Here is a 27,387-nt window from a genome sequence, read left to right on the forward strand (position 1 = left end):
TTTTAAGTCTCACATTAAAGATGTGAGTTCAATCATTCCTACTAACTGTACTATACCAGGGCAAAAAGTTTCACCTCTGATCAAAAGGGCTAAACAAGAGAACATAAAGTAAGGGAGAGTATTTTAGATTCAAAAGAGGTCAAGAAATATATTCTCTTCCGCCGTTATGAGCTTCAAGCATTGATCAGTTTAAGAGTGAAGATTCAGCCAGATGAAGATTTATTTATTATATTTTCCTATACAAGGGTAGCCCTATATAGTCGACTCAGAAATATCCTCTCAGAATGCAAATATTAGAAACTAGTTGATTTGCTGTTGTTTCTGTTGTAATTCATTACTCTTTCAATATCTAATATCTACTGGGATTTACAAAAAAAAAATCATTCATTAAGAGGAAGCTGAATTCTTTGCTTTATATCAGTGTGAAGAGAAAATGAAGCTCAGAGGTGTGCATTAACTACAATTCTGTGTGTTTTAGCAAGAATGCATTTGCTTTGGCAATGTCTGATAAGAGGAGACAATATTGTCTGGCACTAGCAAAGACAGAAACTGCTAAATTAATGTTGCATCAGATTAGAGGCTTAAAGTATCCCAATCAGATGCTGTTTTTTGCTCTTTTTTAGTCTCTAATGTGTCATCAGTCATCTCTGTGGTACTTTACTCTTGAAGAAAACATGATGTCAGTACTCTACTGTGTATTTAAAAATAAAAGATCTCCATCTCCAAAAACGTCTTCTCAACATTTTACCCATTTGCAGTTCACTTCCTCTGCTGACTCATGTGGAAAAAATTTTATTTTCCACACATTCCAAGCATATTACATGCAATTAATGTATTCCTGTCTAAGACAAATACAAATAGTGCAGCAAAGAAGTAAGCCACTTTGGTTTTAAAAACAGTTGACGTGAAAGTCAATCCTTCAGAGTGTTTTAAGGAAATAACCACTCATTTATAACAAAGTCATTGTATATTTCTGTGCGTGTGTACATATTACATACGTATAGGTACATGTAAGGCCAATGTAAAGGTTCCATTCCAGGCTTAACCTAAATTCTAAAGTACACATGTTCTATTGAGATAGACACTGGGCTATCTTTGCCTGGAAAAGTACACTGTAATGCAATAAACTTTCAGAAAGACTAAACAAAATTGTAGTCTGTAATGACCAATAATAGTCCAAAACAGGTCCTTTAGGCTCATTCCATCACTGTGCTATCTTTGGATATTTTGTAATATTTAGACTATCATCAGCAGCAAGACTACAAATAAATGTAGGGACAAAATGTGCATACTTTTCATTAAAACACTGCATACAAGTAATCTAGCCTTGGATAGATGTTTGTTCACCTTTCAAAAATTGTACAGCATCACAGTTTTCCATGATTATCATGCAGTGTAGACATTGAATTTAAAACCTGAACTGGACAGATCAGACAATCCTCGSTACCTCATGCTTTTAGAGCTGGTCTCAGGGCAGTTAAGCTTTTGGCTGGCATATAGAGTCTCCAGACTTGACAGCCCCAGGAGTAAATAACCTAGTACTCTCTCTGCCAGAGAAGGCTGTGGAAAGCAAACAAACCAGGAAAAAGTAAAACCAGTAATCATCTGCTAGCATAAGTCTACTAATCAGCAGCACTTACGTAGYAAAACTATGCTAACTCTTGAGTATTGAATTGTTTGTACCACTTTATTTTCAGCAATTTACCAGTCATTTAGGAGTTTCAACCAACCAATTTAATGTGTCACCAATGCTTCCCTCTGAGCACATCTTTTAAAAATGCTTTGTATTTTTTATGTATATGTATTTATATTGTCCTTATTTAACTGTCTGACCATAATATTCTGCAGTGGTTGTTAAAATTTTTAGCTATTTTCACTCCCAAAGTTGAAATGCAGCATTCTTCATAAAGCTGGGCTCAAAGTGGGTCAACTGGCCTAGTTTTTCAGAGCTAAGACAAAAATCTAGATTGGAGCTATAGTCTCTCATACTTACATGTTGCTACATCTGTACCTCCTCTCCCAGCCTGTCACTGATTGCAACCAACAAGCRGTGGAAAGCCACCAAAATTTGAGGGAATGTTTAAATAACTGTAATTTATGTRCTTGTTTATTAAGTATAACAAACTTCACAAAAGCTATGGCAGAAGTACATTCTGCCTCCAGTCTGGTTGACTCCATAAAGAATATTTTAACCTTTTTAAAGCTTGCTTCACCATTGTGTTCAGTAAATAAACACCCTGTTTTGATTCAGAGCCTACATTTATGTGACCTTCCCCAGGTAGATAAGGATGTGAGAAACAATCATATCCTTATTGGTCATCTCTGCCTGATATCTACACAAGGTACAAGTCCTGCTGGGCAGCACAGCTGTAACTGAAGCTCTTCCCAGGGCTATGGAAGTCTGGAGGTCTCCTCCAAAGCTCTTCAAAAATGAATCCAGATTTATTTGTCCAGGGATTTCTTTGAGAATAAAGGAAAGTCCTGTTTCATTTTGATTGTGAGGGAAAGGGACAGTTTCATAGCTTTGTCAGTGGCTGCTACCAAGTGCCATTGTGTACATTATTAAATGACCTGAGACTCTGTCTCTTCACCTCRATAAAAGCACTTGTGAAAGAGATGTAAGTTCTTTCTCCACCTGGTACTGAATGGAGCTGGACACTGAATCTTCTAGCACATCTGAGAATCAGTATGAGAATMACTTCATCCTCTTCTGACCTGTTGTGCGAGAGCTTAGGGAAAACATAAACATTATACCTTTTTAACATATATCTGTGGAAAATTGATGCAAATTAATCATTTTAAGATATGTATTAGCTTAAAATTGAGCCTGGCTCCTCCTAGGAGGAGGAACTAAATATCCTTAGCTAGAGCTAAACAAGAGTCTCCTTGAAGTATGTTAGGTGCTGTGTTAATGCAAACTATACAGTATGTAGTTAAGCCTAATATTGGTTAGGATCCAGTCAGGAATAGATAATATCATCTGGTCTCTTTTCAAATTTCTCAGGAAATGGATAGTTTGCACAGTATAATACAAAAATGTAGATAAAAGGAAAGAAAGGGATATTTTACACTCTATGTAAAATATAGATACACTTTATGGGTCTCTCTCCTATTTTTCCTAACCATGTCAAACAATACCAAATTCAGGCAGCCCCACATATGTAAGTTATTTAAAGAGAGACAAAAGTTATCCCTGCACGAAATTAATATTTTTATTTGGTAATAARGAGTTAAACATATTTTAAAGCAATTATTGAAAAGCAAATATTTAGTCTCTTTATCCTCTGGGAGGGCTTCCTCCTCTGAGATGAGGCGAGAATGTTATCAGTAAATTGGATAATCAGGAACTGCTTAGCCGAGAAAAGAGGGTGGAAAGAAATATATTTTAAATTCAAATTTGTCCTTGAAGAGCACCAAGTATGTTTCACATTTGTTATTAGATTTTTTTTCAGAATCACTGTAAATTTTGGAGAAATTGTGATCAATATTAAATTGCTATTAATATCTGGTGTAAAAAGACTCTAATGATGTTGACTAACATTTGCTGCTTAAGTAGAAGGAAAATTTCGCAGTGCATCTACAGTCAGTATTTTGAAGTCATGCTAGATAAGTTGATTTTGACTAAAAATGAAGTTGAAAAACATCACCCTGCTGAAACAATGTTTGTCTTAGGTTCCTTTGCTATCCCTGTGACCCCTCAGTAATGGTAAATGTCTCCTAAGACCAACCCTAGAGAAAGACATAATGATAATCTTAAACCTTTTTGTTGATGTGGGATGAAGCAGAATACAAGAAGGATTTTGTTCGTTCATTCGTTYATTTGGTTTTTTTATGTACTACAAGGTGCACTTTGCAAGCTCAGATGGGTCATTATTTGTTTCCAGATAACCAAATTAAATGCATCATCTTTGCAGCTGACCTTCTGGAGGGAAAAAAAAACATTCACAGTGTGTTTTTGTCTACCAAAATGTCATTGTTATGTGGATAATCATATTGCCACATAGCTGATTAAGACATCATCTATAGAGAAAATTAATAGAGTTTCTATAGAGAAAATTAATAGAGTTTCACCTTACAATGAGTTCCAGAAGCTGTAAAATAATGCAATTAATAGGAATACTGTTGAGAGAAAATACAGCATTGACATCACATGAGCTAAAATGACTATCCACAGTAGCTTGTCTGCTTGTAGCAAAAGGATATCTTAGAGAGCAATGTCTCTATAGTTCATTTAGAGTTTGCATGTTGAGACTTATCATCTCTATTGACCTTTTTCTGCTTTTATAATTTAAATGCAAATAGATGCAAGTTCAGCTGTCTTCAGTGAACTAGGTAACGTCTAGTTTGCCAGCTGTACATGATCTGTAACTGTATTTTTTTGTCTTTGACATGAGTTTGCCTTATATACTGAAGGATGCTCCACTCACACTGATCCCCTCTCTGGTTTCTAATTCTGAAAACACACTGTGTGCTTTTGAGTTGTGTTTACATTATAGTTTCCTCTATAGCATGCAGGCAGCATCCTGACCCAAACCTTGCACTGCAAATACCAAACACCAGGTGTACAGCTGAGAAACTGCTTTGATGAGGGAGCGTTTRTGCCACTTGAGAAGAGCCCAAAAAAACAGTAAGCTCGAAAAGGCAGAAGGCCAGAGAGCAATTGGCTGTTTACATTTTTTTTTTAAACCAAACAACCTTTTGTAGTCAGATTGTCCCAGTCCTCTGGCATGTAAGACCTCTCATTTCAAGCCCATTGATAATGCAATTCTGTAAGCCAAAAGCAACGTAAAAGCCATTAGCATAGCAGGCAGCATATAAAATCTTTCACTGCAATAAGTGAGGACAGGCTGTTCTTCTCTTCTGTAACTGTTCCTGCATTTCTGTAGGGCCAGAGCCCTGCTCCTCATTTGCAGTTTAGTCTTTGTTTGGATTATCAGTTTCATGCTTTCCAACTCTTGYAATGATGCAAGGCCCTTAAAAGATTAAAGATCCTGGACAGATAACTTGCCCCAGAAAATTCAGCCACTTTTTCGAAGTGTCACAAAACACGAGAAGAAACAGTATGTAACTAAATGGCCCTTCATTTCAACCCACGTAAGTCACAGGTGTAAATAACTCATGTTTGGAAATGTATAGGTCTGGTTTGAAATCTTCCTTTCCTCCTCTTGCTCTCAGGACAGGTTACTAARCACATTATATGTGTTAATTTTACTCACACCAAAACCAGCCACTGATATCTGCTTGCTCTTCCTTGGGYCACCAAGCTAGTTTTACTTTTCCCATATCTTCTTGTCCATGCAGTTTTAGGATCCTCCTCATCACCAGAGAAAACCAGCATCAACTCTCACAAGAAAACCCTTCTTTATACTTTGTATTTGTCATCTGAGCAAAACAGCTCAGTGCAAAGACCCCAAAACACGGGGTCAGTAGTGCCAGCAATCRTCTAGAATAGTAGCTGTTATTCGCATATCGGCATCGATTTGTTTAGAGCAAAGAACATTAAATATGATTCATTGTGTTTGGTTTTRGAGGGCTGGGATCTTTTTTTTCTTTCAAAAATACACTTAGCTGATAGTTTATTTATCATGGTCTTCCTGCATCTTAACTAGCATTTAGATGATCAAAAACACAAGGCAATATTTTAAGAAACATGGAGGTGGATATTTGATTTCAGGGACAGACATTTATAGCAAAGCTACTGAATATTTGAAAAGCCAAAGAAGTCCCATGGATGATTTTTTTGAGTAGGGGCCATGAATTTCACCCTCTTCAGATGACTAAACATTAAGAATGAAAATCACTTTGGGGCAAAAAGGCAGGGAAGGCATATTTGCCTTTTAAGTAAGCTTCAATGTTCCTGAACCATAGAATAAAAAGGTCGGGAGCATTGTAAATTCTTTGTAAAGAAGTTACAAAGCTGATCTGCAACGGTGGGATAAAGGCACTTTCTCTTGCTGATATATATAATTTAAAATCATGATGTTAGAAAGGACCTTATTTTAACAGGGATATTTTTCTTCTCTGGAACAAGCCTTGAAGAAAAACCTGCCTATTAATGCCTCAGTTTCTTCTCAGCATGCTGTTTCTAAAGAAAACTATGTCACTAGGAAGTCAATTCTAATTTTATGCACTGTTTTCTAGCCTGCCTACATACATGGCAACTTTTCTTTCTATTTCAACCTTGGATATTGTCATGAGGAAATTGGGTGGGGTGGCACTTGAGCAGAACCATACTGGTGACATATAATCCAAATGTTATTGACTTGGCAGGAGACGTGTAATGGGTAGATATCAAGTCTACAAAATGCAAACATACAAATCAAAGCTTCTCACTACCCTCCTTCCAGCATAGACTGACCTAAGATGGACCTAGGGGAACTCACTCCAACCAGTTGATGTGTAGGGCCCAGGACTGATGACTCAGGCCCAAACGTAGCAGATCCTTCTTGGGGATTCATTTATACATATTGTTGGACATTGCATTCAAAGGAAGCTCTTAAAGTAGGAATGAAATTAAAGATAAAATCACTATTATATTACTAATCTCATGATCTGGGGGAGTCTAGTTCATATTTTCTTTACCTTTAAAGGGGTAGATGTCCCGCATAGAAAATACCATTCTCTGATTTATCCCCAGCTTCTGCACCATGAGTATAGCCGAGGGGAAAGGAAGGAGACCATTTATGCAGGAGCAGCCAGTACAGACAGGAAGTAGCCACAGAGGAATTTTTAAAAATAGGCTTCATCCATTCAGCAGTAGAGCTTTTAAGCAAAAAAAAATTAATCAAAAAATATGAAGACTGTGGAAGGGGGGAGATTGGGCAAAGGCTAAAAGGTGGATACAGAGAAGCCAGCCCCATTTGAGAGACTTTCTCCTTTTTTCTCCTTCTAAGGTGACATCCCAAACTCCTTGCTGCTGCAGTACTGGCTCAGCTCTTTTATAATTCACCATTTCCCATAAATTCTGGCACAGTGACAGTTTTCCAGTGACAATTCCAAATGTGCTTGGGAGAAAGGAGCAAGGCATTCATTATTTTTATCAACCTCCCACAGCAGAAGTTGAAGTTATATGGAAAATATGTAATTTTAAATGTATTTATTTATCAAAGCTTTAAATCAAAACAATTTGACTGGCACGTTCCTCTCAGCTGGAACTACAAAAAATAGCGGTTGGGTCACAGCTGGATTAGCTGGAGGTGGCAGTCAATCTGCGTCGCTCTCTCCCTCTCTCTTGCTCACTGTTATAGACCTGAATCTTCCATGTCAGTATCCATTTTTTAACCTCTTTTTTTTTCTTTTATTTCAACATGAGTGCCTAATACAATCATCTTCATGCAGTCAGCATAACGTCATGTTGTTACCAATATTTGTAGCTTCCTTTCAAATTTCTGCAGATTATAGAACTCRTTCTCCTTCGCTGGTCATCATTCTCCTCCTTTGGCCATGAACCTTACTTTGATCTTGAAGCAGTGGGTATTAAGAACCAGCCTTCAATGTCACGGCCATAATTATGCTGGCCAAGAGGATGATGAAGGTTCCCTTTGCAAGCATGTGACAAACCTAATTCTTGTCTACATTCTTTAGAATAAATGTAATTTTCCTGAAATATGGAATAATTATGAGAGAGATGGATATTAAGACTTGGAATCAAATTTTGCCCTTTCTTTCTCCTTTATCAGAGGGGTGTGTGTGTGTGTGTGTGTGTGTGTGTGTGTATACACTCCTATATTCAGGTGTTTTGTTCCCATCTAGTTCCCTCCAGAAAAAGCTTAGATTTACAAAAGTGATGTGGAGTGTTGTCTTGTAGTATCTAGTGTCAGATTATAAGAACAGCTCAAGACTCAATTTTCTGTACCAGTTCTGAGAGATCTCGCCCTGTTTTAGATGTTCAGATGGGAGCTGACCCAGTCATAGGGTATTTCTAGCAAGGTATTATTAAACATGACCTGTTTTTCRAAACATTGTGACCTTCCAATGCCAAATGTCTGAACATGTTAGCTGGTAACTGAAGAAAAGGACTGCAACAGAACCTCATTTGCAAGTTTATTTGAGAGCTGCTCAGGTATCCTGATGTGAAATTCCCTCATTTGCTGGCAGCAAAACACACTCATATGAAATGAGACTGCTTCTTCTTCAGTTTTTGTTTTGTTTTTCTTTTTATTTCCAAAAGGCCTCCAGACTTTTGAGAGAAAAACAGCAGGTACATTAACAAATAGGATGCAGAGTACTTTTCCGAACCTGCATGTGTGTTTGTGCGTGTGTTTATATTCAGATGAATTGCATGACTGAATTGACAGCTATGCTAATGTACATTACAAGTCAGCTAAATGTGTATTTTCCACTTTAAAACCCCCAGTTTTGGCAGCTTGTAATTTTTACAGCTTTGACATGAGCTTCAGGGCCACTAACAATGATACCCAGGACCTGTGACAGTTTTGCCCATTGCTACCTCACCTGGGAGCGATGACATCCAAGTTCTGTCAAAAGCCCTCATGTCATGAGACATAAAGAGATGATGACAACGGGCCTATATGAAAGCCCGTGGGGCCATTAATCATTTTGAATTAGGAGTGGGACTAATAGGACACTTGGGAGGTGATGCAGGAGGACACATGCTGAATGGTGAAGCTAAGAGGGAAGAGCTGAACAGAGCTGCCCATTCACTGAACACGGTCTGTCCTGTTTGCTGAATGGAGTGTCCAACATGAAAAYAGCGGAGGTCACATCATTTGGTTGCAGTCAAAAATGGGACTGAGCAGAACCACCCTCCTGACACTCTCAACATTTAATGATTTGATCCAGTAACCCTAATAAGGGTCTTTCGAGAAGAGGGRTTGTGAAGCGGAAATGTTTACTTTTTTCAAGTAATAATAAGGATGCCACCAAAAGGAGACACTCCTCTTTAGAATGCAAACCAGAGCAAAAAGCAGTCAGGATGCTCAAAGCTTAGCTTTGTTGCTAAGCCTTTTTTTTCCCCTCTATTTCTGATGCACCATAAACTGAAATGACTGGCATGTTTCTGGTAGGCAAAGATATTTTAGTGAGTGCTTTACACCACTTGCTCCCAGCTGTGCTTCAAGGCTGGCTAAGAGGCATGTCTGCTAATGGGAATAAATGGCAGCCTGCAATCAGACTGTCGGCTCCTTTGGGGGCAGGAAGAGCACAGGGAGCGCTGGCCAGGCCTGCAGGCAAGCAGAGCAGTGCATGCACCAGGAGTCCTCACTGGGAGCATTATCAGTGCAGGCTTCATCAGTCCTGCAGGGACGGTGGCGCCTCCAGGCCATGCAGCAGCCGCCTCCAATCTCGCCCTGCTTTCCTCCTTCCCCATCCTTCACTCCACAGAAAGATTAACTGGAAGGGAATAAACACAGAGCAGAGAGGCTTTTGACTTCAAACAAGTCTTCCTTATAGGAGATAAGGGAGGCTTTCTAAATTCCCTTCAACTAGTCTGCGCAGTGTGTCATCATCATTATTATTATTATAGGCATCAGCATTATTAGCATTTATACTTTTAGTTACCAATAACATTTATTAACTGCTATTTAACTTATATTCACTCTGAATTCCTAAGTTTCTCATGGTCTCTAGGGATATTTATTTGCAAATAATGTTCCTATATTCTATGATATTCCTGATATTTCTATGTCCCATGCAACTGTTTTTGACATAATAAAGTATTTCTGTCATACTAGCATGGCTGTGTGACCCTATGGCAGTCATGGAGCTCATCCAAGTTTGCCTGAAAGATCTATATGTAAAATCCATGGTTTTTTTCCCCCCATTTCACGAGAAATTTTCACGTTCCTCCCCACCAAAATCAACCCCCCATTCAGACAGCTGCAATGTCAACAAGCTCGCTTACATGTGAGGCCAAAAAACAACCAAAGATCAACACCTTGGTCTCGTTTTTTCCTGTGTGAAATGTGGTTCTGTTCTTTATCACAGCGTGAGCTGTGGCTGTGCCTCATCTTTGAATTTCAGGAACATTTTGGGCAGACAAATTACTAACATGTCGTTGTCTAACCTCTGGCACACCGTTTTGAAATGCTTAGCCATGATTTCCTGAGCAGGTTTGATTTAATGTGCTGGAGATCAAAAACTTAAAGACTTACCCTGGAGAAAAATAAGACGTGTTCTGCAGAAATGCCGTTGTCAGAGTTTGAGGTATGGTAGGTAAGCGTAAAGACAGAATAAACTCTTCACTTTAAAGTCTTTTGGTTATTCCACAAAGAGAGGCAGGGTGATACAAGCAAGTTATACCTAGGCTGCCCAGTCACACAACAAAGCAAGAAGTTATAAATGGCCACATATTAGAGATTGAAAGCTTTGGTAATTAAAGACAATTTCATTTTAATTTACAAAGATTTCTTGTAGACTCACGTGCCTGACTGCATTACCTTTCCCCTCTTAGAAGCTACTATTTCTTTGCCCATAGGTAACTAATGGTAGTCAGCAATAGAAATATAAAATACTGTTTTTCTGTAWATTATTCTCTTAGGTTAACTGTAGCTCCCTTTTACATGATCATGAACGTCTATTCTGAAAGAGTTGGGTTTTGATTTTTGAAAGTAGCATTGACACTTTCTATTCATTTTGCACCTYATTTGGATGTGCAGTTACATCAGCCAATGAGTATCTTCTGTGATCATATGTTTACCACATGTAAATACCTATATCTGTCTTGTAATGACATTAAAATGGCTGGAATAGCCAGCAAAAAGGACTGTTGGACTGATTGTCCTTTCATTCCTGCCAAATCTTAGGAATAACTCGATAAAGCCGATAAGATTTATGCCAACACAGACTGGTGGGATTTAGAGGAGGATCAGACCCAGCAAAACAGTGATATTAAATGCATTGTGTAGGCACAATATTATGCCATTTTCCTCTCTCATTCTCCACTATAGAATAATGTGGACAGCTTCCTATTTTCTGATTGCTTTCAGTATTGGTCACAGACCACCAGGAAAGATGAGTGAGCGTTTACTGCTYGGCAATATAAGCACTAGCCACAGAAGTCGAAATTGGCTTGAGCATGTGTTACTGAAAAGGACTGGTATATAACCAAAACCAACCCTCATGTTCACAACACGCTAAGCCAAGTGCAAATGCACAAAATAAATAAATGGGGTTATATTTTCCGAGTAAATCTGCCRTTTACTGGGAGAAAGGCACACTACAGGGTCCATCATCCCACTGAGTAGGGAGATGGTAAAAGCAGAGCTCCAAAAGGAGGTTCTTCAGTGCAGGAAACGTGATGTGTCTGGATTAGCTGCCCCTCCAGCTTCTGCAGCCAGCCATCAAACAACAGAGTGTGGCATGTTTGTCAGGCACTGACTACTTGTATTGAATTAAACTTTCCCCTGACTTATGTCTGGCCTAGCCCACCTCATCAGTTGCAGTGGAAGACACAGATTTCTCACCTGACAATGGTGGGAACAGAAGGGAAATGCCTGTGCCCCAGCTCCTGAAGACCACCTCAGGATCCTGCCCGCCACAGAAGCTGCCACTTCAGGATCCTCCTCCCACAAAAACAGCACTGTCAATGCTCATAATTTGTAACAACTCAGTCCTCCCTTCCTTCAAGTGCCTCTTTCAAAAGCAGCATTCCACTGAGTTAAACCCACAGGGTGCACAAGGCAGTGACTACCCAAATAAYCCACAGCTGCATGAACACATGCAGACACAAGGTTCTTCTGACTAATATTTCTATCATGTCTGACTAACAAGGGCCATTTTAAAATGTCAAGAGATTTTTTTTCTCCAAACCTCGTTTCTTACTCATTCTTCCAGTAGATGATAATGAACTGGCACGTTGGTTACTCAGTCCATTTTTACAGTCCTGAGGGGGTGGGAGAAAAAGGGGACCTTAGCCTAGATACTGCTATAGCCTTCAGGAAGCAGAGGCAGCATYGGGAGGACAGTACCTCAGTAGGGAAAAATCCAACATATATCCAAAGGCAGCTCTAGCCTGGGAAAAGAGCCCAGGGGAAAAGTGCCTAAAATAGARAAGAAAATGTATATCTATGTGTACACCTATAAAACATAGCAGGCAAGATAAAAGCCTCTGTCAATATTTACACTTCTGTAGCTGACCTCCCCGTGGGTTCTTTCCAGTCATTGGCTAAATGCATGGAAACTATTGATTTCACTTAATCAAAGCATCTCCCGTGCGTTTTGCAGGGACGACCGCGAAGCACGGGCTGCGCTGCAAGGCTTGCAAGATGAGCATCCACCACAAGTGCGCTGACAGCATTGGGCAGCAGCGCTGCATGGGCAAGCTGGTAAGTGAGCGGCTCGGGGCGGCCCACGCCGAGCCACCCGCTCTCTCGCTGTGACCTTCTGGCCCATATTTAGCTGGTGCATTATCCAAACTGGCCCCGGTCACGTCCCTTTGCTGGGAAAAGTAATGCCAGGTGGCGGCTTCTTATAAATTAGGGCGATTTCTGCTACTTGGGAACCTGATCAGCATACTGCATCTGTTCTGCTTTATGGGTGTAAATATATGGTTGCATAATCTAACTTTAGCTAAATATCACGATTAATTCCTGTGATTTAAACCATGCTTGTTATAAGTAGTGCAAATGTCTACAGAAGCCACTATGAATTAGTCCACCTATTTCAGCAAAGTTTAACAAATGAAAAGTCTTTCAAATTATATTTTACAATTTTTTTTTCCACTGTAAAATCTTTAAAAGTGTAATTCAGCCTAAAGAGAAAAAAAAAAAGGCTCTTCCACAATGACACAGAGAACTGGTCTGCCAGTAAGAGAGGTCAGGAGAAACCTGCCCCTGGTATGTACAGACAACCCCTTAGTAGCCGGGTCACTTTCTAAGCATCAAATTATTGTATTGGCAAAGGCAGAAGACTGCATCTGAGACTGGTCTAACCCGGATTGCTGACTATTTTTATAGAAATATGGTTCTTTAGTTTCCCCTGGAGAAAAATCTGGGGAAATGACCATATGAAACACGAAAAGTATTTGCATRTATTCGCTTTTCAGATGTTCTCAGTTTGGTCACAAGTACATGCCAAGTGAAGGGACCAGAGACAAATCTGAGTTAAAAAGAAATAGTCATATTTTGTTCAATGATGAAAAAAAGCAGGCATACACCTCAAAAGGGCTAGGAAATCCATATTTTCTTTGGAAAGAGCTTTTCTCTCCAGGTATATTTGGTAAATACTATTGCTTGTTATGCACCTGAGGCAATACTTGATGCATTTAAACCTTCATCGTAGTCCTAGAGTGAGACATTCTGCTGTGGGAAATCAATCTATAAAGAGCTGAATTACTTCACTGCAGGTCTGGGACAAGCCAAATAGTAAATTACATGAATTGCTTCACACGATGCTGGATTCCAGCCTCAGCTCTTGTGGTCACCGATTTACAAAAGCAGAGAAGAAGAGGCCAAATTTACAGCTGGAAGAAGTGCAGCAATGTCAAGGGAGTTTTATAACCTTGTGTCGTGTCTGAATTTAGTTTGGTTAGGGACAAACTGCGGCTGGAGGGATCTAGGATTTATTCCTCCAAAAAAGAAATTTATCAAACCTTTCATTTCTTCTCAATTTGTTCTGCCGCTCACTCACAATATATTTTCTTCCATATAATTTTATGGTGTTTACTATACATAGGATATTACTAATAAGTGCATCTGCATGAGGAGTTCCCAGTGGCTGGTGGTTCTCACAGCCTGTGCAGTAGGTGACTCTTAGAAAGCCAAGGGAGCATTCATGAATTCCTAATAGCTTAAAGGGCATTTCTGAAGATTTATGTGTTAGCAGCATCATTTTGGGTGCTTAGCATTTGACAGAGGTATTTTCTAGCTGAGGTAATAAATCAAGAAGTAACAGAAAATATTTAATCTTTTAAGCATAATATGACCAATCAAGATGCCTTATATCGCTTTTAGAGCGATATAAGGCATCTTGATTGGTCATATTATGCTATTTTTCATATAGCTTAAGTTGTTCCAGTGCATTGCTCTATAAATGAGCACTTAGGGGATATGACCTGATAATTTGGAGGGTCTTTTGACCTTGCAAGTCCAAAAAGCAGTGGAAGCTGCAGCCAGTCAGGAGCAGACTTCAGAGAAATCTATAAAAAGACTCCACATTTTTTGGGTTTCACACATGCATCCCACACATTCCAAAGTGGGAACATGGGAACTGGCATTTAGGGTAAAGGATAGGTGCATGCTCCAGAAACGCAAACCAGTAYACATCCACGCTTCACATATTCTTGCATTACGCATAACGCGGGACTCTTGCGTTACGTGACACTAGCTAGAAACTCGAGTGATTCAGCACTTCTGCTGCGACTCGTAAGCAATACATTTGTGTTGCAGAGGACCTGAAAATGACCCCCTTTCTCCTTCCATAGAAGTATAGGAAATTATTTATTTTTTCCAATAGGGAAAAAAAATAAAATAAAAAAACAGATACTTCACGTGTTTCCACTTTCTCTCCCTCCAGCCGAAGGGATTTCGACGGTACTACAGCTCTCCACTCCTCATTCACGAACAGTTCGGCTGCATCAAAGAAGTGATGCCCATTGGTAGGTCTGGCTTGCTTTTCCACCCGTCTCCCTTTGGCAGGGCTTTGCAACCACAGCGACAAGCTCCCCACTACGGCATTGGTCTGGCGTCCACAGGGGGACTTTGCTAGTGTCCTATCCTGTATCACTCACACTTCCAACTTTCCTTTCTCATTTCCTTATTGAGCATTTCTATACTTTTGTTCAAGCACTTAACGGAGCAGATTTTTCTCAGATTTTTTGAGAGCTTTACCAAATTCCTGAAAAGAAAAATTTTGAAAAGAAAATGTTGAATTCTTTTGGGGAAACATTCTTCCTTGAGAGCAATCTCACCTGGCAACCTGGTAAGGCAAAAAATGAAAGCCAAAACTAGTCAGTTTAAAATGACAAGTCTGCAAACATTTATTCAGTTATTTTCTGATGCTGAAAAAGAAAAAGAATCAATTATATGGGATTCATCTAAGATTCTGTTTCTGAAAAACTTTTGTCCTTTTCAACATAAGAATTCAAAACTGTTTTGAGCAGGCTCTGGCTGAAAATGAAGTGTGTTTTGCTCTGCTCAGTATTCAAAATATATTTGCCCTCTTTTTGTAAAGCACTACAAATTTATTGTATTCTAATTTTCTATGTATTCTTGTACCCCAGAGGAACCTGAAGTCCCCTAATACAGTGCATATGAGAAGGTACCCAAAACAGGTGTTTTCTCACCTACTTCCAGAACCCACATAATAGCAATACTGATGCCTCTCTAAGGGTGATCCAGGACATTCTGTTTAGCCAGAGTTAGCTGAGTAAATAGCACTGAGATGGTAGAGGACATAAAGGTGATGGTCCACCCACAGCACAGTGAAGCCCAGGCACGGTGCAGGTGTTTCCTTACAACCATCCAGCTGGAGAGTGATCCCAAAGGTAAATCATAGGAAAAGGCAGTAAATGCAAATTAACATCAGTGTAGGCACCATCAGCAGTGTTTAGGGAGGGAGGATGCACATGGGGAGAGATGAGGTAAAGGTAGAGATCTGGAGAGCTCATATGAAGGAAGCATGACTTTYATGAGAGCAGAATGGCAGCAAAAAGTTACTAGCAAAAGCCATTTCCTTGAAGTTTGCAAAGTACTTTTTTTCCTCGGGATAACCTCTTAACTTGTGTTTCTCAATGTACATCCACAGAGTGTTGCTAAAGGCATGTTTCTTCAAGTGGAGCAGGAACCTAGAAGGGCATGTTGAATGTTTTCCATGTATTGATGGATTGATTTTGCTCCTTTTGTTGCAGCCTGTGGCAATAAGGTTGACCCTGTCTATGAAACTCTCCGCTTTGGGACTTCCTTGGCTCAGAAAACCAAGAAGAGCAGCTCTGGAAGTGGGTCTGATTCTCCCAACAGGAATTCTGTAAGTAGCCCTTAGAGACGGATATTCTTCCGTCTTTTTTTTTTTTTTTATACATATATCCATTCACTGAAGTTAATATCAAAGGTCATGAAACTCATACTTCAAGATCTTAAACAAAAAGAAATATCTTATTCCCAGCTCCCAGTATGGGACCAAAAAACACTTTATTTTTGTAAGCTCAGGTTTTAAGTATCTCTTGAGAAAAAAAAAAAAAAACAGAAAAATTAAGAGTAAGTCATTGAATAATGTTCTTTTATTAGATTTGAAAATTAAATGTTATTCTTAATATTAAATACCTGTGTAAAAGCAGAACACAGGTACTTAGCTGTAAATATGTATTTCTAAAGTCACACTCACACCTTTTGTCCCAAACAAAAAGCCTTGCAGCCAAGGTAGACACATTYCACTGTTAACGATGGAGATTTAACCCTACGTGATAGCATTAAGGATGACTTGTTGTCCTCACAGTCTGGATCTACAAGTACAATTTTCACTGTATGAGCCCAGCCCAAACAAAGCTGTTGCTACCACAACAGGGCAGTGGACTCATACCTCCATTCCTGACCAGCATAGACTAGTGAGGAACATGCTGCAAATGGGGGTTCCTCACCTCAAACCCACAACACGGAGGTGGATGTGCTCAGCTTGATGCATCCTCACCTTCCCATCCATCACTGACATTCACTGTCTTCTATCATGGAAGTCACTCTCTTCAGCATCATGGCAGGAGATGAAGGAGGAGCATAAGGGAAGAGACAGTAACCTTTAAACCTGTTTATGCTATCTCCGTACCTAGTCCAACAGCTCTGCTTTATTATTTGTGCAAGAAGGAAGGCAGTATTTCACTGCTTGGGTCTGTGCTGTTAGCAGCTCAGTCACAGGATTGAAAGCACATTTCATACCCTCTCTCACATAACCTGGCACCTAAGCCCATGCTTGCACCACGCTGTTGTTCCAACACATCCTTCAAACAAGTAAAACCAGAACAGAATCCACTGGAGACAAAGGCTGATTGTCACTTCTGAAAATCAGACCCGGGTTATCTGACAGTCTATCTGAGTGGCAGTTCCTGCTCCACTACTCATACCAGAATGAAATTCATCCCAGGCACAAAGATGCTATGCAGCTTTGTTTCCAGGTGAATGCTCATATTTTTAATGTAAGCTTAGGCTAAAATCTACCTATGTTCACTACAAAATTTCACTGGCTTAAAATGTATGTTGTCTAAAATAGATAAGCGCAGATGACACAGGAGGTCTCTAAACAGATCTGATCCTCAGATTGAAACGAAGATATAGAAATCCAAACAAGGACCTAGTGAAATCTGCGTGGAAGTTATTACAGGATATGTCCTTTACCAGCCTTGTTTTTTGCCTTAAAAGGAACTTGGTAATTTTCATTCTCTTTCTAAAACCCAAAGTGACTCTAGCACCTGTCACATAATGATTGCAGTCTGTTCTTTCAATTATTTAATTTACTTTGAAACAGAAGTTCTACAAACGTAATTATTGCTTTCTAAATCAATAAAGCATTATGTTGAATTATGAATGACTATTCAAGCATAGAAATCATGAACACTATGTCAGCTTGCCCTAGAGAGCTGATCATAACTGGGAGAGGTGTGGGTGTGGAATAAGGAATGCTGTCTCATTATGGGAATTTCTCCAGGGTACACAAACTGAGAGACAGAGTGCGACACTTGACAGTGTTTGGAAAGTAGAAAGCATTAGAGGACTGAGTAAACCGATGTGTGAAACTACAACTTCTGCCAGAAGTATTGAGACAAGGATAAAAACCAGAAGACACAACCCTGATCCAAATGATGGGGACATGAAGCTGCACAACCATGATGTGTGACACAGGAGCACAGTGCAGAGAGCTGACACAAATCAGCACTGTGTCTCTTTGACTAGCCCATGTCCCAGCCTCAACAGATAAAGAGTCATTCTGGGTCTGCCGTTGGGACCAAATCAGGACATCAGACACTCAGTGACATCTGGGATCCTCTTGCACCTCTCAGGCAGTGCCCAAGCTGTCAAAGACCTAGAATGAAATTGTGGATGGGAGCAGGGTGGCAGTTTCAGCTGGGTGGTGCCAGGCTAATTAAAAGCAAAAGTAATTGGTGCCAGAGCTATGCTCCATGCCGCCAACCTTGCAGCTTCCAGGACTGTAGCTCATGTGTGTGCCCCATACAGAGATAGCATCTTGGTCTGAACCAGCAGAGGTAATTTTAACATGCATGATCAGTGTGGATGCACGCACTATGATTTTTCAGCCTGGATGCTACATCTCCTATGACAGAAAGCAGCCATATGCTCCAGATATACTAGCTAYTGCTTCCCTTGAAATCTGCTACTGCAACCCACATTTATACAGAGAGTCACTTGAGGTGATGTAAATGTGATAACAGTTTTTGTTAGTGTTTGATGGATCAGCTCATAATTTTGTAAGTCTCTCATTTCTGTCAGACTATTTGTCACACAGCCCCTAATGGRAAAGTTATTAAAGGTAACTGAGGTTACTTCAGGTGGTTTTGAATCAGACCCATGCTGAAGAGAGAGTCATTGCACTTCTACACGCATAGTACAAAACAAAGTACGAAGCTAATCAGCAACTATGAAGCTAGTTTATGGAAACTGAGGATCATGCCACAGCAAATAACTGAAAAATAGCTGTGACCTACTATTTCAAAAGAGAGGGTCTTTTCTTTTCCCACCCACCAGCTATAAATCCCAAGGTCTGCTTTGCCCTGTCTGCTGTAGGCATTTCTATTGCAGGGCCTTCTCATAGAGGACTGACCCATTTTTGCAAGCTGCAAAACAACCGTGACCTCGTCCAGAAGGTTTAATCTGAAAACAAGACATAACCAAGCAATAAAATAGAGCTTTGTGATAATGGCAAGGGGMAAAAAATAATCACAAGATTTCTATGACATAAATCTACTGCCAAACTCCAAGTCCAACAGTATTCTAGGAATTCTACATGGGGGAAATAAGTGCCCCCATAGTCAAGAAAGATATCTAATTTTCAAAGCACTTTCTAAAAGAAAAAAAAAAAACTTTATTATTTTTGTCAGTAAAAGGAGGAAAAGAGTATAGAAAACTCTGAAGCCATCCAGATGTTGTGATCCCTGAACAAAGATGGCGAATATTCCTGACTCATCTKCTCTTCCAAAAGAATTTAGCTTTGTTTTGCAAGCAAAGAACTGCAAAGCACCGAGTAGGGCTGTGTGTGCAATATAATTCTAGGGTGTCATGGAATGATTAATTACTTCTCTGTGTCTTAAAGACTTATTAGCAAGAGRTAAGTAGACATATAAAAGGATTTAGAGATTTTCAGAGCGAAGACCATCTAACTCTTAATGATTTTTTTAATGGTTCTAAAAGATGTTTCACCCCCCAAAAATCACAGATGAAGTGTTCAGAAACTGAAGCTCATTAGGGTCAGGTTTGGACAGACTTGTTTGGAGTAGCTTCTGGTTCCTGTTGGGCTGTACATGGAGAAGCCAACTACCCAACAGAGGAATCTGGGGCTATATGCAGAGTATACATTTGAGATTTGGGATTATGTCATCTCATGTTTTCCTAGGCTTCTAAAACAATGGGCCCCTAATCATGATTGGCGTTAATATGGTACACATAAGAAATAATAGTAATCATAGCAAAATTCTTTGAGTTTCATTTGTCTTAAGTATACCAGACAGATGACTCTTCAAAAAGAAATTGAGGGCAGATATTTCAAGACTGACTTCACCAACTCCTTCACACTCTAGCTCCTTGTTTTTTCACAACATGTTAAAGGAATTAAAATCACATTTATATTAAAGATATTTTACTAAATAATTTATCCAGAGTTAAATTAATAATCCATGGTGTCAACTAATGTTTAGTGAATTCATTAGACAGCTATCTAGCGCATCTGCAGCATCTATACATTTCCCAAGTCCCTGTGTTTTGTACATATGACCACATTGATTAGTGTAATTCTCCTTTTCCTTAATTCTTCACTTCACTCTGCAGAAATCTTTTGCAATCTGGCCTGAGAACTTGGTCTGGAGGGCTTTCTCAGCTCTCACTGCTCTGCTCTGAAAACACCTAAATTGTGCAGTTTTACTTCATTTAATCACTTTCTGGCTTATTCCATGTTATTTTCTCACTCTCTCCCTACAGACTTCTGACCTGGCAGAAGTTCCTGAAGAAGCTGATAGCTCTGGAGGCACCCTTGACATCAACAGGAAACGGAGCAACAGTGGTGAGTGCTTCCAGGCCAGGCTAGCACCTTCAGATGTTTTAGTCTCATGCCAGGCACGAGTACATCTGTGTTAGAGATTTTTTTTTTCTTTCTGGCCTGACGATGTTTTACCAGGACTTTTATTGTGGAAGATTAGGGCTATCGGTTGGTGTAAGAACCGAGGAAACGCTGTTTGCCACTCAGATGAGATACAAGCCACTATGCCTGTGTTTTCTTAATTTGTTGTGTCCAGGCCTGACACAGAGCAAAGTTTCAGGTCTGGTTTCTAGCTTTGCTGCTTCAGAAACATGACTTCAAACTAATCACTTATCATGCTTCAATTTCACATTGGTGAAATAGAATTAAAATAATACTTCTTGTCTCTTCCTTTATGTCTGATTTGTCTACCTGTGTCTATATGCCATAATTTCTTTGGGACAGGGACTGATTCATATAATAACCATTTGGCTGCAAAATATCCAGCACAATGAATCATAATTGTAGCCTCTCAGTACAGCTATAATATGTGCCATAGTAGTATTAATAGCCCAATTCCTTCCTTTGGCTACTTTGCAGTAATGCTTTTTATGGCCTTGGTATGATGGAATTTGAAGACCAGAGCTAAATGATCAAATCTTAACCAATGAGGGATGGTATTGATGATCCTGGTCTCAAATTCAGTCATGGTGAGAGAAGCAGTAAACACAAAACCTGGGGCATTCACCAAACCTTCGGGCCCAACCTGCCTCAGTGCCTTCTTGAACAGCACATAGAGACTGATTTGCAGGATCTCACCTGCAATGTAGGTTGCAGTTGTCTATTCCTCTTTTATGACACCTCCTTCTTTTGGCTTCCCTTTCATCCTGTCGCTATCATTCTTTTCACCATGTTCAGTCATTTTCTCCTTTCCATCTTGTGGATATCCCATCTGTGTATCCCATCTGCCTTTTCCTGAATATTTAGTTTTTCCATTTTGGAAGTGTGAGTTGACCTGACCTGGTTAAAAGGAGGAGATTTCAGTCTGCTTCACATTGTACAATTCTGCCCACCTAAGGTTAATTTGGACATGTTGGAGTTTTCAGATAACTTTTTCTCATTGTCATTCAATGATTTCTTTTCTGAACCCCAAAGAAACTTTTCTTCCCTCTGAGATCTGCATTCACTGAATGCACTGAAAGACATTCAAGAAACTTACTCAAAGAGATTAGTTTAAAAACCCAGCGTGTGTCAAACCTCCAAATAACTTCTGCGGTACATTAGCAATTCCTTTGATCAGCACTGGCTTTTTTACAATCCATCCTTCAGAGGCTCAGGGTATAAATTATGCATCAGTCGCTCCAAAAATTTCCCCTTGGTAGATTTTTAATAAACTGCCCATACTGTTTGCACAAGCCATGGAAATGGTAAAACCCTTTTCAGGCTGTCATAATTTCCATCATTTTTCCTGCAGCTACTAGGGCAAACAAATATGAAAATAGACGGATTTCTGTTTTGTGGAGCAATGAACTACATAGCTCTATGGCCTTCAGATTCATGCCTCTCCTAGTAATATCTAGAGACCAGGAGCTAAACAGAAATTAAAAATTTAACAAATTCAAAATGTTGTTACAGAGTGATTCATCAYTCTCTTTTCTTCAGTTTTCTGCCACCTCTTTGGCAGGCAGTACCGCACAAACACTTTGATGAATCAGATTTTTTTCCATAACAAAACTGACTCCTCCAAACAAGATTTTAGGAAATGCGCACTTGAATCTGTTTCTTTTAAGGTAAACTTCAAAAAGATATAACCTGCAGAAGGATGGAAGGAGTCAGCACATATGTAATCACATCTTTAGATAAGTAACAGTAATTTCAAGGGAAGGTGCTCTCATTCTGGCARTAGTACACATAGTGTAAGCAAAGTTGCTTAGTCTACTACTCTAAAATGCGTGCCTACCTAATTTCCAGCCTCTTGGCCTCCTCTAAACCAGTTATGCTTCTTCATTGCTGCAAATTGCTTTCAGCAACAGATGTCCTACAGGCCAAAATGTGCTATATGTGACACATGAGTCTGTTTTCAACAGAGACTTGAGCATTTGTCACCCTGAGTCAAAAAAGCCTACCTTAGCAAGCTGTGCTCTCCACACAGGTTTGTATATCTGTCACGAGGTAGAAATTATTCCAAAATGTTCTAATTCTGCTCTAGTTAAATGTTTCCTTCCACTTGAGTGAATAACTTTCTACACTCCAAGATGCTTGTGTTTACCAAGCACATCATGCCCCAGGACTTTTTGGTTAGCCTTTCTAAGAAGGCCCAGAAGTCATGCATGGTGTTTCAAGCTGAAGCTGAGCACTGACAGATTGGGCTGGCAGCATTTTACATCCCTTTGTGCAGAGATGAGACACATAGACACCCTGGAAAACACTCACTGACATTTGCAGGACCAGAGAGTGAGGCCCCAGGTCAGCCACAAGCAAATCACCTAGACTCCGCTGAGGGTATTTTCTGGTTTCATTCAGCAAATATTGGATTATGCACCTCTGTATTCAGAGCTCTTTGAACTTTATGACTACAAAATTGTCTTACATTCCATTGGAACCTTTGTGCTTGTATGTGCTCATGAACGTGTGTTACTTCTAACTGCACCCTTTTCTACATTGGGGGTGCTCTGGCTGCCTTAATTTGGCAAAATCTCTTTTACTTCAAGAGGAATGCATTTTTCAGCATCTAAGTACAAATCTCTCTTCTATCAAAGAGCCTTACTATCTAACGAGGAAAACTTCAAAGACTATTTCCCTGGCTGTCATTTACGATATAGAATAAACACAGTAAAACATGTTCATAAAAGACTGTCAAGCAAGTGGAAATGAAAGAGAGGAGGAGGGAAATTCAGTAGCTTGGGGATTCCCTGACCCTCTTTTTTACCCCTGAATATATGAAGCAACCCAAAATGAAAACAATCATTCTGCTTCTTACTGGTGCTTTGGAGACTTCTGACTTGTTACTAGAGAGCACAATCCCCGGCTTCTGTCCAAAACAACTGCAGAAGTAAATAATGAGAGAAGACAATGATAGTTCTAGCTGCTGAGACACTGCAGCTATTAAAACTCTCCTCAGACTTTACCTAGAAGCAGGAAACACCAAGCAATTCTTGGAAAGTAAAACAGGAGCTCAGTCAAAGCCACCATGGGTTTCTCGGGGTTGGAGACAGGGGGAACTGAGGACAAGCATCAGTTCATGAAGCAATTAGGAGAGTGTAACTGGTTAGAAAACAGATGCTGGATGCTGGTAACCTGCTCCCCTGTGGCTGTTCTCTTATTCCCTGAATAGTGAGCAAAATTTCTGATTAAGTAACTTAGTAGAAAATTTTCACAGATACAACCCCACATGTCCCCATTTAAAAGCACTAAATGTTGAAAAGGTGTCCTTAGTGAGACACACTTCAGATATCTCCTTACAAAAGCAGAGCTGGAGGTGGAGATAGATCATCTGGGATGATCCAAAATGGTGGTTACCGAAGAGGGCAAAGTAGGCTACCAAAATATTAGAGACAGATGGTCAAAGGGGGGATCAAGGGTTTGGATGACAAATTTCTGTCCATGTTGCTCATGTATGTTTACCAAGTTTTTCAGTTGCTTTTAAACAGAAATTCTGCAGATCCTAAACAGTACTTAATATGGAAAAATACTGCTAGACCTTCAATAGCAATGCAATGGGGGCACCTGGTTTATATTCCCAGTGCTGTGCATTCGTTACATTTRTGAATTTTTATCTGAACAAAATGGTACATTTTATCCTTCAGGCCAGGGATTGTCTAGTGCCATGTGCCAAGTTGAGTGAGATTTAGTTTTAAGTATAATAGAATTTCAGAGGAGAGTACAAGGGATGGAAAGAAAGTATGGGCCGGGATTAACAAAATGAAGGTCACCCTGCTGAGGTGAAACTACTCCTAAAATGTCATGTGTCTGCTTTATTTCAGTGTTTACATACTCCGAAAATGGCACAGAACACTTTGGAGAAGAACCAAAAAGTATACCTTCCCTGGTATGGGCAAAATTGTAGTAAGAATAAGATGGGAGTGGGGAGGCAAATAAAAGGCTTGTTTTTGTATATAACCACAGTCCTTGAGCTGTGAAATTGCTGCAGGACTCCTGGGAAACACTTCTGGGGAAGGATCAATACATGACTACCACGTTCTCATACCATTACCAGGCCATTGACAAGCGCTGATAACAGTATACAGAATCCAATATCTCTCTGCACCATTGATCCAGACCCATTGTAGTGACTTACATGTTCTTCACCTGTTTACTGCAAATTGACACTGTGAACACAAAAGATCCTGCAGGAAAGCCAAGTCATTGCAACAGAGCTGCAGTAACAGAAACACTATAGATCTGATATAATTTGGAAAATCATCTGAGATTTGTTTAATACTTTTCCAGTTGCAGATATCCAATAGTCTCCATGTGAGTGAATCTTAGAGAAAAGGGAAGGAGAGAGAATAACCTTTGCAAAAGTACAAACAGCCTTGAGTTTAGGAAAGTGCATTTTCCCTCTCTGTTCTTTGGAACAGACACAGCTGTATAGCTATATCTTACCTATAATAATGTCTCTTAGACATTATATAATATCTTAGACATTATATATGTCTATATAATAGCGCTCGTACCATGCACAGTGCAAAAGGCAGATTCATTTTTAAAATCTCAGCTAAAAGACCAGGGTTGTGCAGATTTCTTTACGTCTAYGAAAGACTGAAGTTCAATCTTGGGGTTCAAAGAGTCTTATTTCTAAATGAAGACATTTACTGTCTTAGTGACTCATAGTATATATGGGCTGCAATCTTCCAGCATGTGAAAGCAATGAAGTTCCAGCTCATTTCTTGGAGATTGGACCTTGGTCCTCATGCCTGTAACAAAATGAACCAATTTCCTGAGTTTCCCACATTTCAGTAAACTCCRGATATGTTGCCATATACTATCTTTYATTCTTAATCCCGTTCAGGACAGATATTTACATTTTCTTTTTATCTTTTCTCTTAAAGGGACCATTTTATAAAAACACGTTACAAATGAACACCTATGTTGCCTTGTACAAATTTGTACCACAAGAAAATGAAGACTTGGAGATGAGGTAAAATGCCAACATTTTTATTAGCTGAGTTGTATATGAATGTCTTGTGGCAGATGTTCTTTTCTTTCGGACCTTTTTCTAGATTTTTTTTTTTTTTTAATAAATCATTACTGATAGATGCAAAGAACTCATAGACACATAGGTATAAAGCACGTGACAAATTTTTTGTCAGGAACACGAATGATAAAATGTTTCAAAACCCATCACGAGGTTGAAGAGTCAGGTTCATATCCCACAGTTTCAGAGAAAAGACCAAGTGCTGGTTTCTCCACTCTTCAGCAGCAATGACAACTGCTGGGCAACTGAAGCAAAGAGGTCAGCACTGCCACCAACTCCAGCAGCATCCTGGGCAAGCTCATATCTTCTGTGTGTGCTCTACCAAGGCACACAAAGTCAGACTTTGTAGTCCATCATGCCCTCCAGATGTGTTTAGGAGCTCTTGTGCTGTCAACACAACTATCTACAGAGTACCACATTGTATGCAAGGAAAATGGAATAAAAAGAGATCCAACATTAATTTTAATAAAGTCAGAAAGATGTCACAAAAATATGTTGAATCAAGTAGAACTTTCTTAGCTAAATCTGTTTGGAAATGGACTGTCACCTATTTTCTACAACACAGATTTATTGATTACATAATAATCTTGATGAAACGCTACCAATGGGGGGAAGGAGGCCACATAACTGCTCAGCTACCTGTACAAAACCAGCCCAGCATGTTTAGATTTTAGCATTCTCAGCCTAATTATTCTCCTGCCTCTACTTTGGAGCTAGTCAGCTGGATGCTGATACTTAGCAATTACAACCCTGCACCATGCATTATAAAGGTAAATATGTCCCATTCAAATGAAAAGGACATTCATGAGCAAAAATTACATCCCTGGTGGCTAATTGCCTTTGTCAGTTAAATAAAACTGTTTTCCTGCTGCCTTCCTTCTGCAATCATAGCTTGAAAATGCAGATGATAAAGTGGTGTGTCCTAACAGTACGAAATGTCTTCAAGTAACAGAATATTGCTTGTAGCAGTAGGAACTGCATTTTAAACAGTTTCATATTAAATGGGAACTAAGACTTCCAACACGGGAGATGTTGTCTTACTGTAACAATTTAGTCCTAAATGAAAGTAACTAGCGAGCTTACTAATGAAGATCATAAAGCAAGACAGAGATTTTGATGAAGTGGGAATAAAATGTGGAGTATTAGTGAGTAGTGATGAACAGGTGACTAACTGAAATGGAAATTTATTGGGTCACACTGTGGGCACATCTACACAAACTSCATGCTTTGAGTGAGCCACATGTTGGCACAATGCCTTACATAGGAGATAACAGCAAATTCACACATATTATTTATCAGTTCAGCATCACATATTTTATTCCCAGTTTGAATTTTAATTTGAAGTATTAAAACAATGCACCACAATAAAGGAAAAGGTAAAGACTTGGTGAATACTAGCAGAGGCCTTAGTATCAATACCTGATTAATGCCAAAGGGAGAAAGTTTTCAATCAAACACTAGGACTTTTATGTCTGTATAGCTGAGAGCTGAGAGCTGAGAGCTGAGAGCAAAACTTGGCTTATTTTCAGTCAATATGCAGAGAGTCTCCTTCTGCATTGCTGTGTTTGATTGAAGTCCTTGTTGCCTCATTGAGCCTACCTGTAATTAATGCTCAGATAAAATGACCAAGGGAGGATTGCCTTCCTATTAGGATGCAAATGTGGATGGTGATGTAGCATAACAATTAAGAGACATCTTAGTCCATTTTTCTTCAATTAATTACAGACCAGGGGATATGATCACTCTTCTGGAAGACTCCAATGAAGATTGGTGGAAGGTATGAGCTCCTTATTTTATATCTGTTTATTTTCAAAGGAAAAGGAATGTTCTTTTTGTACTGAATGGTTTTTAAAGCTACTAATCTTAATATCATTCCTCTGCCCATACATTTTCTCCATAGGGGAAAATTGAAGACAGAACTGGATTTTTTCCAGCTAACTTTGTTCAAAGAGTGCAACATGATGAAAAGATTTACAGATGTATTAGGACATTCATTGGATGCAAGGAGCAAGGACAGATAACTCTGAAAGAAAACCAAGTAAGTGAGCTTGCCATCCCCAAGC

At 39.4% G+C, this 27,387-nt stretch overlaps 1 protein-coding gene across 2 annotated transcripts in view; it reads left to right on the forward strand.

The window, feature by feature from the left end:
• Positions 1-27,387, forward strand: part of STAC (SH3 and cysteine rich domain) — a 59,985-nt gene that overhangs the window by 25,881 nt on the left and 6,717 nt on the right. For both annotated transcript variants that reach the window (XM_026052319.1, XM_026052321.1), the window contains 8 exons: positions 12,184-12,284; positions 14,473-14,554; positions 15,806-15,921; positions 20,091-20,172; positions 24,111-24,175; positions 25,179-25,267; positions 27,050-27,101; positions 27,225-27,362. In XM_026052319.1, coding sequence (XP_025908104.1) covers positions 12,184-12,284; positions 14,473-14,554; positions 15,806-15,921; positions 20,091-20,172; positions 24,111-24,175; positions 25,179-25,267; positions 27,050-27,101; positions 27,225-27,362 — 725 coding nt within the window. The remainder of the gene's footprint in view (positions 1-12,183; positions 12,285-14,472; positions 14,555-15,805; positions 15,922-20,090; positions 20,173-24,110; positions 24,176-25,178; positions 25,268-27,049; positions 27,102-27,224; positions 27,363-27,387) is intronic.

The sequence above is a fragment of the Nothoprocta perdicaria genome, unplaced genomic scaffold, assembly GCF_003342845.1.
Source record: "Nothoprocta perdicaria isolate Ctin4 unplaced genomic scaffold, notPer1 scaffold_87, whole genome shotgun sequence".
In the NCBI taxonomy this organism is placed as follows: domain Eukaryota; kingdom Metazoa; phylum Chordata; class Aves; order Tinamiformes; family Tinamidae; genus Nothoprocta; species Nothoprocta perdicaria.